The sequence below is a fragment of the Glarea lozoyensis genome (assembly GCF_000409485.1).
Source record: "Glarea lozoyensis ATCC 20868 chromosome Unknown GLAREA2, whole genome shotgun sequence".
In the NCBI taxonomy this organism is placed as follows: domain Eukaryota; kingdom Fungi; phylum Ascomycota; class Leotiomycetes; order Helotiales; family Helotiaceae; genus Glarea; species Glarea lozoyensis.
In genome coordinates, this window is record NW_007360994.1 from 552,775 (window position 1) to 566,848 (window position 14,074).

Below are 14,074 nucleotides of genomic sequence, written 5' to 3' on the forward strand. Positions count from 1 at the left end.
AAGGTAGGGGGTGACCTCTCCTACTGGAGTTTACAAGATATGCTTATAAGGACCTCTGAACTAACCTTAGAAAGCGACTAACCATTAACTCTCTTTACAAAATCTTACATATTAATAACAACATCATTATATTCGAAGTAAGGCCTGTGAGTAATAGAAAAGGCTCGAAATATAATAAGAGTAGCTGCTTAATGACTAGTGTCTTGTATCTCCTGAGCGGTTTGTTATTAGAGAACTGTTAGGCCACATAGACGGAATAAAAGCGTAAAAAAGAATTTCCCCGTATATAGACACTATCTATAACTGGACCTCAAGTGTACTGCGAACCTCCTCGCTAGTACTCTACTACTCGACGAGAAACTTTAATATCAGAAAAAAGTCGAATGCCATACCTGCTCCACCTTTTCAGCTTTCTCCACGCACAGTCACCGAATGGCCGAGAGCTGAAGAAAAAATCTAGTAAGTGTACTTGCCAATTATTTTACTGTTGGCAAAGAGAGCAATTCGTTTCTCACCAGCAAGTTCTATGGTAGGATTCCATTGAATATGGGCTGACCAATGCGTCGACAACACACCTCCTTACGGCTATGGTATGTCCATCCGTTTGTTAAGCCGTGAAGGAGCGTATCAGCGCTAGACAAACTTTCACCGAAGCGCAAGGCCGGTAGTGCCCAGAATGACTTATTTCCCAGCCATAACTTGTTGTTCCCCTTGGGAAATGCGTTTGAATGTTAGTCCTAAAGAAGTCAGTTGCTCGATCTCCGCATTTCTAAGGACCCACCTATTCTACTTTCGAGGAAATAAGCAATAGATGCAGCAGGTGCTTTTTGTGATTACGCTTGATAAGCTCCGGATGTTCACTCTACGGTTTCAACGAACCTTTTTTGATTTCAAGGAGATGAGCAGTGGAAAGGGAGATTGTTTTCGCCTGATACGGAGGGTTGGACTCGAAAATGGGTTGTTGAGAAGTCGAATAATTGAAATATATTGCGGGTCGGGATGAGCACAATCTACATTGAATACCACGCCAGATACGCGATCAACTAATCGTCGGATGTTATTAGTATTACTATTAAAAAATGTTGAACCTTTCCTCGCACCTCACGAGTTGTATTGAGATGTTTGTATCTATCGATCTGCGAGCTAGTAGACTTGGACACGAGTCTCCAGTGACGTAAATTCGCGTTCCAGATTCTCATAGCCACGCTGCATTGAAAAGCATTCCTACCTGCTCAATAATCGAATTTGCAATGTAAGTTTCAGAGTAGTGGCCTTTATGTATTTCCCAATCCATAACCTGAAACCGAGATGATCTGACAGCTTAAGAGAATTCGCTCAGAGCCTTGAATATCACATCTCGTGTAAGTTCCGCGATCACCTTGATCTCTTCTCTCGTAGTCCCATACGCCGGAGCAATCAAAACATGATCACCCACCACGCCATCAACAGATCCCTGCCCAGGATATAGCGAGATACCATATTCGGGACCCATTCCCACATCGAAAATTGTATTTGCCACAGCCAAAGACTTCGGGAATGGAGTCTTTGTAATCTTATCCTTGACGAATTCAACCTAAAATTACGTTAGTAGATTACGACTTCGGGGAACAGCGAGTACAAACCCCCCAGAAAAATCCTTTCCCTCTGACGTTTCCAATGTGGGGATGGTCATCGAGATAGGCATGAAGTAGTTCTCCAAAATAAGCTCCAACTTCCCTAACGTTATCAACGAGCTTGTCCTCTGCGATGATCTTTTGGACTTCGAGAGCCGCTGCACAAGAGACCGGATGTCCCTGATACGTATGTCCATGAGAAAATGCCCTACCAGTCATTAATTTTCTCCTTCGAGTGTTTCAATCCGACACATACCCCGAGCCTTGACTCAATACATCCGCAATACGATGGTTGATTAGAATCGCAGCGATTGGCGCAAAGCCGCCACCAAGACCTTTAGCTATTGTTTGAATATCGGGAACTATACCTTCTTGCTCCCAAGCGTGAAGGCTTCCGCAACGACCCATTCCAGACATCACCTCTATCAGGACCGGTCAAAAAAGCTGCATCTTTCTCAAGACTAGCATCTTTGATTTGACTTACCATCGAGAATGAGAAGAGCTCCGTATTTGTCACAAACTTCTCGCATAGCTTTGAAATAACCAGGGACTGCTGGCACAGCGCCGAGTGCCTAAGATTATGAGTTCCATAGCAAAGGTAAAATAAAAGGGCTTCTTTACTTACAGCTCCCACAACAGGCTCAGCAACAAACGCAATCACCTCCTCAGCTCCCAATTCCCGAAACTTATCATCAAGCTCTTTCGCCAACCGCGCCACGTACTCCTCCTGGCTCTGACCTTCAAGTCGACCTCTATATTCATTACAAGCCGACACCTTCGCACAATTCTGAAGGAGCATCGGCTCAAACAGCTCTCGCCTTGCAACATGCCCACCAACTGACAGTGCACCCCAAGTAGTCCCATGATAAGAGCCATGACGAGCGATGAATTTAGTGCGGCGCGGCTGTTTAGGAATAGTTTCCATGAAATACTGACGTGCCATTTTCATCGCCGCGTCCATTGCTTCTGATCCTAGATATTTATCAACACGCATTATTCTCGTTTTGCTGAATGAGCAGGTGCTTACCAGAACACATAACCAACGCCTTCGCCATCTCCCCCCTCGTCCCCTCCACCAAAGCCTCAGCTAACTGCTCCCCAATCTCCGTCCCGAAGAACATGGAATTACAGTATGAGAACTTTTCAATCTGAGCAATCATCGCTTTTTTCACGCGTTCGTTGTGGTAACCGAGACAGGCTACTGCTGCACCACATGTGGTATCGTTGATTGTTTGACCATTTGAGAATGTGACTTTGGTTCCTTCGGCGCGGATGACTTGTAAAGGAGCGCTTTTGAGACTACGGTGGATGACGGCGCTGGCGACTTCGGATTTGGGGAATTCTGAGGGTTCGAAAGCATTTTCTATTGTGTCGAGGATGGCTGGTGCCATTTTAGTGTCTGTGGTAGGTTGATAACACCGAGGTCGACGGTATTGATCTAGATAGTTAAGCACTGAGATCGGTAATAGAGATGTTAACAGGCTTATATATAATCTTCAGCCTGGATGTTTTTCTTCTATCCAGATGATGATTCACAGATTCTCTGAGATTAGTAAATAACAAAAGCTCAATTCCATCGTTATGATAGTGAAGAAAACATACCCTGAACGGGCCAATGATAGGAAACTCCAAAAACGCCTAAAGATAGGAAGATAAGTGGGGTGGATGGTCGAAGATAGGCCCAACAAGCCCGTGAATCTGACTGGCTCGCTTATCTACAGGTGTTAGTTGTTTGCTCATATTATAAGCAGAGTCTTTATTATCAGCCATTCCACTCTTGACCCTAACTATTTCCTCTACTGCGATAAGCCAATTCCGAGCTCGAATCTGCTGAGATGGTTTCGGAGAGGAACCGTTCTATTTATTATTGGCATTATTTATATCGTACTTCATCTAGCCTGCTGCTTTTACCCCATCAAAGAGTTCCATCATAGTATATGACTAAGAGATTGATGTACATATATAAAACCTACAGACTCGTGCTCAAACCTAGAACTCTGATCTCATCTTTACTCATTAAACCAGAAAGTCATGTGGGCGTCCCCTCAACTTCCTATTTCCTCTTCAACAGCAGAGAGAGGGCAGAATTCGACAAGATTGGAAAAGGAAACCCGCAGCTTCTGGCACCCCAAAAGAAGGGATAGATATCCAGCCTGCAGAAACCGGTCTCTACGTTGATCTCCAGATCGAAGAGCGAGTGATAATAAGTTTGATAAATTCGTTATGCCACAGTTTGCTATCATTTCCCTCATAGCTTACATAGACAGATCGAAAATTGATGAGTTCATATTTTCCGCTATCTCTATGTATACTCATCAAAATGAATCTAGCTAGGAAATCATGAGGATTAATCCTTGACTTTGCAAAGAATAAAGGCATTTTGTAAGCAATACGAGAGAGGTAAATTTAGGTAATAGATTTTAGCTTGGTTGTTGCTACTCATCCGGACTATCAGGACCAAAGTTTATAAATCTTAACTACCTCAACACCTCGGAGACCCCAGAATTCTTCTTCCCCTACTCCTCTCAGTCCCCCCCTCAACTCTCAACACACCTCCTCACAACACCCCAATACCTCTCCCCATCCCCCCTCGCATGCTCCACATGTCTACTTCCCCTCCACATCTCTAACCTCGTCTCAAACCCCCTCCTCCCCGCCTCCGCGTGATGCTTTTCCACATCCCTGAAATCACTCAACTTGTCCTCCTCACTATAAACATACACTCTCCTCACCTCCCTGCCATTCCCCTCATGATGATTATGCGACTTATACGTATCACCCAATAGATCCGGTAAGAGACCCAGTGCCATGGCGCCACTCCACAGAATAGCCCAGAGATAGAGCAAAGGGGTAGCAAGGAGGGTTTGGAAGGGGGAGAAGGACACGCTGATGAATGCTATAGAGTTGGAGATATGGAAGAGGCCTGGCGCGGAATCGAAGATCGTGACGTGTGGTGGCAGACGGGTGTCTTCACTCAGTCCGGCAAGGGCGGCGTATTGATCATACAACTTCGCGATACTGCTAGAGCCGCCGTTGGAGAAGATGTGGATGACCAGGGGTGGTGAAGAAACTGCAGCTGTCGATGTCTGGAACGCGGCGCGAAGAGCTATGGCCGCGGGTTTCATGGCGGGGCCTATTTGGGAGGGGCGTAGGATACAACTCATGGTACTTCTGAGGAGGAGGATTTGTGCGGCGGGATATAGGGTTTGGTATTTGAGGATGTACTTTGCGAGGTGGGTGGGTTTGGCGTCGGTCCAGCCGGCGATGATGATGAAGCGTGGAGGCTTTGCCTTGGTGGTGGTTTTGCTTGACTGTGAAGCATCTGGTGGTTGGTAGATGGAGACGAGCGGACCAAGTTTCTTCATGAAAGAGAGTGGGAATGTTGTGGACGACATGGTGATATAAGGATGTATGACACCCCGTGAAGGAGACAATCGTGAGGTTTTGAGCGAGCCCTACTTGTTACCAGTTTCTTGTGCAACTGGAGTGAGTTGGTGGTCTCAGTATGTTAGTTGTTGGTTGTTGGCATCTGGAGTAAGCACTTGTCCTTAAAAGTACGTGATTTATAAATTAAGCGACCACCAACACGCTTACATTACTAACTCGATTCTCCCCCAGGAAATTCGGAACGAAGGAGGGCTCGCTTACAACCCGCTGATTAAAGAGAGCAAGAAAGATAGGGATGAATAGAGCTGGAATTTTCGATGGTCTTGCTTTGCGTTGCTGATGTTGGCCACAGGGCTGGCTCGCTTACCGAATAGGGGTTGCGATAATCGTATCGAATTATTTGGGGTGATATTACTCCGTGGCTGCCGCTACCATTGCCTGCGTCCCCGATTTTAACGTACATGCATGACATGCGTCGGTGTGGCGATGTGCCGACCGGCATCTGGGACTGTACTGTTACTGCGTTAGACATCTTGTGCAACGAATATTATTTCTTTCTCATACTCGGCATCGAGTTTTAGAGAATAAGTAAGCCACGTACCTCACCCTCGGGTGTCCAGTCAGTCCATCTTGACCCTCTCATTACCCACGATGAGGTGATATCAAAGTGCATTTCCCGCCTCTTCACTACCACAATTCCGACCAAATAAGAAAATCGAGATAGAGTAAAATGAGAAAAACATCACCACATCCCTTCCCATCCCTTTTCAATAAAATAATCTTGCAATATACTAGACTCCTGTCTCGTATACCGATTCTCCCTCACCATATCCCTCCCCACCCTCTCCCCACCCACAACCCCCTCCGCACTCCTCACCACCACCATCTTAAGCCCCCACCCGTTTTCCACCTCCCACCTAAAATCGCTATCTATCCTCTTTAGCCCTTGCAAAAGAGGAATCCGACATCCTCGACAGTTTATTCGCATGCTAAGCGCAGGATCCATCTCGGGCGGTGCTGGGAACGCCACGATCGGCGCGACAGGAAGAACTCTAGGGAAAGCGATGCAGGCGGACGCAACGTAGGTGAGGGTCTTGAGAGCAGGGAACAGAGCACGGAGGACCGACGCTTCATTATCGCCTTCGTGTAGGCGGCTCTGGACACGTGGGGTATATTCTAGGGCGAGGTGCTGAAGAAAGTGACAGATGTCGAGTCTATCATGTGATGAGTAGTTGTATGGAGGAAAAGATTGGGGGAGACTAACTTTCGTATCGCACACGTCTGATCAACTCTGATTTGTAAACAGACTTCTCCATTTTCTTGGAGTGTCTCGTCTGAGTACCGTAAGCCGCAAAAAGTGTCGAGTTCGTAGGAGAAATAGACTGGGGATTCTCCGTCTTTGGCTAAGCATAGCTTATATACAGGATGACGCTTTCTCCTCTCTTTCACTAGTGCTTGAAGCTCGACCGCGTCGGTGTCGATATATTCGTCTCGCGCTTCTTTGCAAACCTGTAAGATAGCAGGGACGGGTCTCGTATATGTGAACTTAGCCAATTTGGTTGGGTGCGGGACTTGGATAATCCACGCAGGTTCAGGAAAAGCAAAAGACCAGATTTTGATACGGAGTTCGGTGGCGAGACGATTGAGTGGGAAAGATTGAGTGACTGAGCAGGAATTCTGCATTTTGTGTCGTGTTGTTTGCTGTGGGACGTGAGTTTGGTTTGACGATATGAATCTGGAAGGGATAAGTCAATTAACCTGACATCCCAGTTGACGTGATCTTTCAGTCGCCGAGATATTTCAATTGACGTGATATCCCAGTCGGTGCATTTATTGACAATATCTCAGTTCTGGTTTACAATTACCAAGGCCGGTTTTTTACGTACGAAGAGTCTTGTACTTCGCCTATACCTCGTCGACCAAACTCTTCAAATACGAATGTTATCAAAAACAAAACGTGTGCAGAATAAATCTTCTCGATTGCCCGCAGGGCGCAGTCGTCATGCCTAACTCGTAAGGTAGTATCTTGTACCAGTATATGTGGGCCTGAATCGCTTCGAGATATGATAATGTGAACAGATAAAATCGATAATATACGGAGGAGCAATTTCTTTGGTAGTGACTCTGTTTCATGAGGATCCGGTGTTTTGGTGTTTTGACGATGAAGTCGGGAAGTGCAAGTTATCGAGTCGAGGTCTGGAAGACACTCGCTTAGAGACCCACTTTAACGTGATGTCTCAATTGGCTGATGAATTATATCTACCTTTGTTTGAGTAGTAGGTTGAACTGAGATTTACCAAAAGTTTCACGCTGTATTCGCTCCAATCGCCAATGTAACTATGGGTATCTAACAAAATAAATAAACAAGCCTCCCAGACACCGTATACCGAAACACTTCTCTTCTCTTCCATTCATCTCATCGTCAACCCTGCGTTATCTAACTTTCCAAAGTTCTACACCACGCCCTCCCATTCTCAACCTGCCGTCCACAAAGCCACCCTTCAAGCACCATCCCCACAAACCCCGCGATGCATATCCCCGCACTATCACTCACACTCGTCGCTCCCAAACTAAACTCCCTCTCTTTCTCAGGCACATGCTGCATGATTTCAGCGAACGTGTTTACGTAAACCGCGCCGCCTAAAAGACCTTCCCAGAAGACGACAAGGAAGACGATGTAGACGGATGGAATGAACCAGTAGAGTGATTGCCCGATTAGGAGTGCGAGGTTGAGACACTGTAGGAAGGATGGGAGGTAGAGGTTGTGGAGGCGGAAGAAGGGGGTTGATGAGCGAGCGATGAATACGCCGAGTTGGTAGAGTAGGTTGTAGAAGGGATAGAAAGAACGGTAATGTGTGAATGGCGTGCCGGCTAAGGGGAAGAGGAGAGTAGGGGAGACGCCTTGGTTTATGGTGTATTCCGCGATGTAGACGAGAAGCAGCGGAAGCATATAAGGAAAGAAAAGAAGGCGGGCGCGATGGAGATTTGCCATGAAGGGTGATTTGTGAGTTCTCGAGGGTGATCGCGTGCGTGGACTGTGAGACGTGTATGCTTCTGAGGCGAGACCAGGAGCGAGGAGGGATTCTGCGGCTGATCCAGTCGGGATAGAAGAGATGTCTTCCTCGTCGAAATCGGTTGCGGTTATGGTGATTGGTTCTTCAGAGGGAACGTGAGTGTAGTCTTTGTTGGACGATGCTCTTCGAAGTGGCCCAAGGGGAAGGATGAGGAAGAATGAGATGAGCATGATGAATGGTAGGAAAGCGCATGTCAATAGCGAGGTTTTGACGCGCAATCCGAGTGTACTGGTCAAGAAAATGTATAACCCAGATCCTGCAAGACCAGCCGCACCTGTTCCACTCCCCCAAGCTGCCAGACTGAAAGGACCATAATAATGTGTCAATCCCAAGAAACTCAGTTCTCCGGCTCCACTACTCAGACTTGCCAGTCCAACCCCAAATAGCTTTATGGTAACCGAATCTGGGGTGAGGGCGATGATAAACATTCCGCAGACTGACACCGATGTCATGGCGACGATTCGAACGGAATACGGCACATGATGTATGAAGTATGGAGCTGTAAGCTTCGTGAAGAACGAGGGGAGGACGTCTGCGAGTAGGACAACCGATTTGGGGACTGTTGGGCCAACGAGGTCGAGGGCGGCAGTGAGGATGATAACATAGGATATATTGTTGATGAGGCCTAAAGAAGATAATTAGCTATGTCCAGGGAATCGCAATATCATAGCGTACCAAACAACCAAAATGATGCCAACACTCGACTATCCGCACCGTTAAACACCCCTTTCAATCTCGCCTTATAGACTGCCCAGGACGAGCCTGGTGTACCCGGCATTGGTAATAAGCCAGACGACGAAGGGGATCTGCTCATCATCTTGAGGAGGATGAGCGTATACGACCAGAGTACCTCCGTACTCTGCAATGAGGCTTCGCGCAAAGAATCCTAGTCGGTGTAACTCAGGGTTGCCGCTTAGCAGCGTTCAGTCTTATGACCAACTGGAGCCTCGTAAGGATCACGCGCATGCGGCCATAATCGAACTCTGGCCTGGGGTTGAGGACGTTGATTGATTTCGAGTCGGGTTGGAGGAATGTGGTGGGGGAATCGTGTTCGAGCGGTGAAGGTATTCGGAGGGATAAGCACACGATGTTGGGTATTGCGCTGCGAGGTCTCGTTTCCTGCAACGTCACCTCTTCTCTCGTTCAAGATCTTTGGGATGGGAAGTAGGTATCTTCTTGTCAATACCTCGGTCTGCTGGTTATCGTGATGTTCCACTCTCTACGTCTTGTGCATCTTTAATGGTCCGTGCGCTCATCCCCAGACTCATGATATAACTTAAATAACTAACGGTTTGATTTACTTTCACGCTCTTACAATGTAAAACACGTAGAAGCTAATAGAGATATATTTAGATATTACCTCTTCTTCCATACTGGTGATAATCAAGAACAGCTACATCATAAAGCCTCAAGGGTCAATCTTTACTTTTAAGCTCTTTTCCTAAATTTACAAAGATAATAATTCAAAGGTAGAGCGTCGGCTGCTAATACTATAAAATACTAAGTTCAGGGCAGTTAAACTTCTTCTTTATTAATCATACGGGAGAAAGCCCGTATTCGAAGCACCCAGTTCAGTATTTCCCGACGAAAATATTGTCATCCCATGAGGGAGCACAGGATTGACGATTGATATACTCTCAGCTTTCAAGGCGAGAGCTTCAATAATCATGAAAAAGCCTCCTACACCTCCCTCTCATAATCCGTCTTCTCGCCGCCTACAACCCTCTCTCTCACAACCCCCTCCTTATCACTCCCACTATTCGAATCCACCCTCGCCACACCCGCAATCTCATTGCCCACAACATCATGCTTAGCATCCCACTCCGCAAGTTCAGAATTAGGGACCTTGTTCAATTTGTGCGTTTGGGCGCCATTATCCAAGACAATTACTGTTTGACGGATAGTGTAATTTCCTCTGTGAGGGAGCAAGTACGTCCAGACCCAGTAGTAGAGAGCACATGACGCAAGACTGGATTTAGCGTTAGTAAAGAATAAGAAGTGGGTTACGGGATACCATACATGGCAATACCAGTGAGGGCATATGTTGCGTAGAAGAAGCTGACACTTCCTGCATAAATTCCACCAGCGGGAGGTACCCACTATAGTTTTGAATTAGTGGCCGTTTAGATTGATACCAAGGGAAGACACGTACAGGCATCACAAGAAGAATGATTTGGATCGCGATATAGAACAATAACACCACGTCCCAAGCTTTAAATTCCGGTCGTTCGGCGTTAATGCGCTTACGCTGGCGGCGAATGAGGAATATTCCAACCGCGACAGCGCCGTTGAAAACTGCATCGGGGTACGATTTCAAGTCGACGACTAGGTGAAAACTTAGCAAAGAGCGAAAAAGAAGGGGAAGGTTGGTCTTACGGAAATCAAAAGCATCTCCGAATGGAGGGGCGAGAATCATTAGGAGGGTGAGAACGTATTTGAAGGCATATGGTCCGAGTGGAGTTCCGAATGGCTGGGTCGATGCCCAGAATGCTGGGTATGGAAGTACGCCTTGTCTGTATCGGTGTTAGTGACAAGAATATTGCAATGATGCTTCTCAAAACTTGCCGTCCACATTCGCGGATGATTCGGGATGCACCAATCAAGTTTGACACGAGGTTGCCGAAAGATGATAGGAGAACAAGAAAATTCAATCCTCGAGCAGCATTGCCTTTGCCAAAGACAGCTGCAAAGAACAGGGCAGCAACACCAGTGCCTGAGCTGAGGACGTCTTCTCTAGGAACTATAGTCTGGAATCAATAATGCAGCATTTGAGAAAGTATCCAATCACTTACCTGCAGCAAAATATGCAATGTTGCAAAGCATATAAAGAATAGCAACAATTAAGAGTGACAAAGCCCCCGCCCATCGAATAGTTTTAACGGGTTTCTAAAATTGTTTAGTCGAGCCTTGAGAGTAAGATGAGAGAACATACCTTGATTTCATTGACCATGTTGAACGAATTGGACCAGCCTTCGTAGGCATAGTTTACTCTGACAAGAGCTCTCACAACTCCAGAAGCATCTCCAGTAGTACCTTGGAAAGAATCGCGAAAATTCGCTCCTGGGTCAGGGATTGACTTGACGCGTCCTCCTAGAACCACGAAACCTGTTATGCTGATACTGCAGGCGGTCAATTACAGTTTTGTGAGCATGACTATGGCATGGGAACATACAATATCAAAGTAAGGACTTTTATAACACCAACAACGTTGGAGAAACGGAGAGACCATTTGTTGGAGATGATGACCACTATAATTCGATTGTTAGTTTTGATAGTCAAACTTGAAAATATCGCCAGACTAACCGATAGTAGCGAGTGTGAATCCTGCAATTGCAACACCCTTGGATTGCCACTCAGTAGGCTCAGTGCCAGCCATACGAAATGTGTAAGTTGACAAAACTATTCCTACATTAGCCACTTTCGTGTGAAAGGAGCCTGGAAGACGACGAACCTATCGCATTACTACTGCTAAATGCCAATAGGATGTTCAACATAGCATAAGCAGTTGGAAAAAGATATTTTGGTCTTGGATAAGCCTGCTCGAGATAGACCACTTGAGCTCCAGAACGATTAGGAAAGTAGGAAGCAAGTTCAAGATAAGCTGAGAATCCAGCGACGGCGACCAAGAGACCAATGAACCAGAAGAACAAGCTCAATCCTACAGAACCGAGACCTTTGAGAATTGACCCGGCTAGCACATGATCAGCAATTGCATTTTCGCAAATCCCAAGGAGCAGATGAAAACATACGGGTAGAGAAAACTCCTGTTCCTATCATTTGACCAATGTTGAGAAAGATGACTGTGAACCAGTTGATCTCATATCCAAGTGGTGATTCTCTCTCGACAGGTGCGCCGGAAGCTTCTTGATAGGATGGCTGAGAATCATTTCCGGCCGTTTCTTTGGTAAATTCGAGATTGCCATCTCGAACGACTGACTCTATAGACTCAGCACGCTGTGTACCCAGGTATTGCTGTCCCGACTTTGTGGCATCCTGCCAGAATGAAGCAAGACCCATCCTGATTGCTGTTGTAGTATGGTAATGATGATTCAGACTCAAGGCACTGCCTGGCAGCGTCTGCATTTAAGAGCTCTCGTTACACGAGAACTCGCCATTCTTCGCCTTCTTGTGCTATCACTCCCTGCCAAAACGTGATATATTGTCTGCGTCCATCGAAATGAGATCTGACTGGAGCCACCAATCATATGTCGCATTTTGCAGATAGGATAAACCTAATCGAGAGGCCAAGCTAGAAGCCTATACGTGCATCATGTCGCATCGTGCTTCTGGAAAACACTTTGTGCTACGAAGTTGTATCCTCGGCACCTTGGATGAATTGCTAGCTTCCTATTTGGTATTGTGCCAAGTGCTAAGACCACGTGCGCCCCTCGGTGCTGACCTGCCCAGGTGCCAGTGAGGGGCGCAAAACATTCGTCATTACTAGCATACATTGCACAATCATTCCCTACAATACGAGAAATTAGAGCAGGTTGCCCTTATAAAAATTCTTCTCGATATCGTACGAAGTTGATTAAATCTCCAAGAGTCAAGATATAGATAAATAAAGTCTATCATGTTGCCAGTATTACTGTACAGACAATTGGAGTAAACGTCGCCAGTGACCAAGTCGAATGTTTATTAGTCGGTACACCAAAGGCAACTGTAGAAATTTCAAAAATCCCCTAGATTTAACAGAAGTCAATAAATGAAGTCTTGCAAATCTGTGTTTGGGAAAATGTATTATATTTGATGAGTAGTATTTGGTACTTTGACCTCCGTTCTTCCCCCGGGTAAGGTAGGTACTGCTTCACACACCAGATTTGTAAGCATTTAATAGCTGTGATACGCGTGCTAATTTCTTGTGCCGAAATCCACTCGTCCCCTGCCTGGTCTGATTCCATCGTGAAGATCCAGAATCGACATATCTTCGATATCGGATGGAAAGATATATTCCGCAGATATTTTCTTTCCATTGACCCTTTCCGCACGACGTAAATGAGCTTCATCGCGAGCCCTGTTGAGCCTACTATCGTTGTGGGTAAATGTCATGATGAAGAGTTTCTTCGTGTGCTTGAATGAGACGGCAGACAGGACTTTTCTAAATGCTTCAGTACGCGAAGGATACCCATTCATAATCAAATATGGAACCTTTGATAGAACGTCAATAACATGAGCAGTAACTTTGAGAATGATTAGCTCTCAACAATCCAGATATTCACATCTTTCAGATACTCACTAGGATCTTCTAAATTATTAATTTCCAAACGTCTAACGTATACAATATCATAGCTGAGACTAATGTAACAAGGGGGTAAGCAGGGTCTTAAGTATGAAGGCTCTGCTTGGTTTGGATACCGTCTTCCCACTTTGACCGGCTTGTGGAGAAGATCGAAGCACGACTGGTATGTTGGATGCCACCTTTTGATACGTTCGCTAGTTACAAGCTCGTTTCGCGCTTCAGTGCAAGCCTGGAGCAGAGCAGTATTAGTTGGGCGTATGCGGGGACGCAAATCGCGGGTGCTAGGTAAATCAAATGTACCGTAGAAGATGTTAGACGGAGGGGAAGCAAGCCCCCATATATGGAGACGTAATTCCGTGGGGAGTTTGCCGAAGAGATGGAATTCGGTGATTGCTTTTGGGGAACCGTATATTTCGAGTGAAGTATCAATGTTGGAGGCGACAGCGATATTCTTCTGAGCCACCATAGGCGTGGTATTACGAACGGGCGGAGGTTGCTGCGGGGCAGGATCTACTGCGGACCAAATGGTCGGCAAATTTTCCATGGTGAGATTAATCTGCGATTTCGGATATATTGGTGTGGTGCGTGATTCTCCAAGAAAACAGTTCTTTTGCAGTGCGAGCCCAGAACGATGCTTGATGATTTTCCTTGACGTTTACGGAAGTAGAAGAATATCGATGGATGATAGAAGTGTAGGCAACCCGATTCGCGAGTGGGTGAGGTTAACCCCAATGGGTAAAGCATATCCCATTAACGATGAA

General features: G+C 46.1%; 6 protein-coding genes across 6 annotated transcripts; all 6 read right to left on the minus strand.

Moving 5' to 3' along the window:
• Positions 1-1,321: 1,321 nt before the first annotated feature.
• Positions 1,322-3,004, minus strand: GLAREA_03508 (PLP-dependent transferase; the record flags this gene model as incomplete). The annotated part of the gene is made up of 6 exons (XM_008083761.1): positions 1,322-1,573; positions 1,623-1,821; positions 1,870-2,035; positions 2,098-2,185; positions 2,239-2,585; positions 2,641-3,004. 6 exons carry the CDS (start codon positions 3,002-3,004, stop codon positions 1,322-1,324), a joined length of 1,416 nt encoding a protein of 471 aa, XP_008081952.1.
• A 1,146-nt stretch (positions 3,005-4,150) lies between these two features.
• On the minus strand, positions 4,151-5,008 carry GLAREA_03509 (uncharacterized protein; the record flags this gene model as incomplete). Its single annotated transcript, XM_008083762.1, has 1 exon — positions 4,151-5,008. One exon carries the CDS (start codon positions 5,006-5,008, stop codon positions 4,151-4,153), a length of 858 nt encoding a protein of 285 aa, XP_008081953.1.
• A 734-nt stretch (positions 5,009-5,742) lies between these two features.
• On the minus strand, positions 5,743-6,683 carry GLAREA_03510 (uncharacterized protein; the record flags this gene model as incomplete). The annotated part of the gene is made up of 2 exons (XM_008083763.1): positions 5,743-6,214; positions 6,265-6,683. 2 exons carry the CDS (start codon positions 6,681-6,683, stop codon positions 5,743-5,745), a joined length of 891 nt encoding a protein of 296 aa, XP_008081954.1.
• Positions 6,684-7,437: 754 nt separating this feature from the next.
• GLAREA_03511 (MFS general substrate transporter) lies at positions 7,438-8,891 on the minus strand (the record flags this gene model as incomplete). Its single annotated transcript, XM_008083764.1, has 2 exons — positions 7,438-8,699; positions 8,750-8,891. 2 exons carry the CDS (start codon positions 8,889-8,891, stop codon positions 7,438-7,440), a joined length of 1,404 nt encoding a protein of 467 aa, XP_008081955.1.
• Positions 8,892-9,754: 863 nt separating this feature from the next.
• On the minus strand, positions 9,755-12,091 carry GLAREA_03512 (uncharacterized protein; the record flags this gene model as incomplete). The annotated part of the gene is made up of 11 exons (XM_008083765.1): positions 9,755-10,043; positions 10,094-10,173; positions 10,227-10,399; positions 10,451-10,587; positions 10,685-10,814; positions 10,867-10,960; positions 11,007-11,193; positions 11,247-11,322; positions 11,378-11,473; positions 11,526-11,765; positions 11,824-12,091. The coding sequence occupies 11 exons, from the start codon at positions 12,089-12,091 to the stop codon at positions 9,755-9,757; spliced, it is 1,770 nt and encodes a 589-aa protein (XP_008081956.1).
• Positions 12,092-12,925: 834 nt separating this feature from the next.
• Positions 12,926-13,857, minus strand: GLAREA_03513 (uncharacterized protein; the record flags this gene model as incomplete). The annotated part of the gene is made up of 2 exons (XM_008083766.1): positions 12,926-13,254; positions 13,311-13,857. The coding sequence occupies 2 exons, from the start codon at positions 13,855-13,857 to the stop codon at positions 12,926-12,928; spliced, it is 876 nt and encodes a 291-aa protein (XP_008081957.1).
• Between the last annotated feature and the right edge of the window lie 217 nt (positions 13,858-14,074).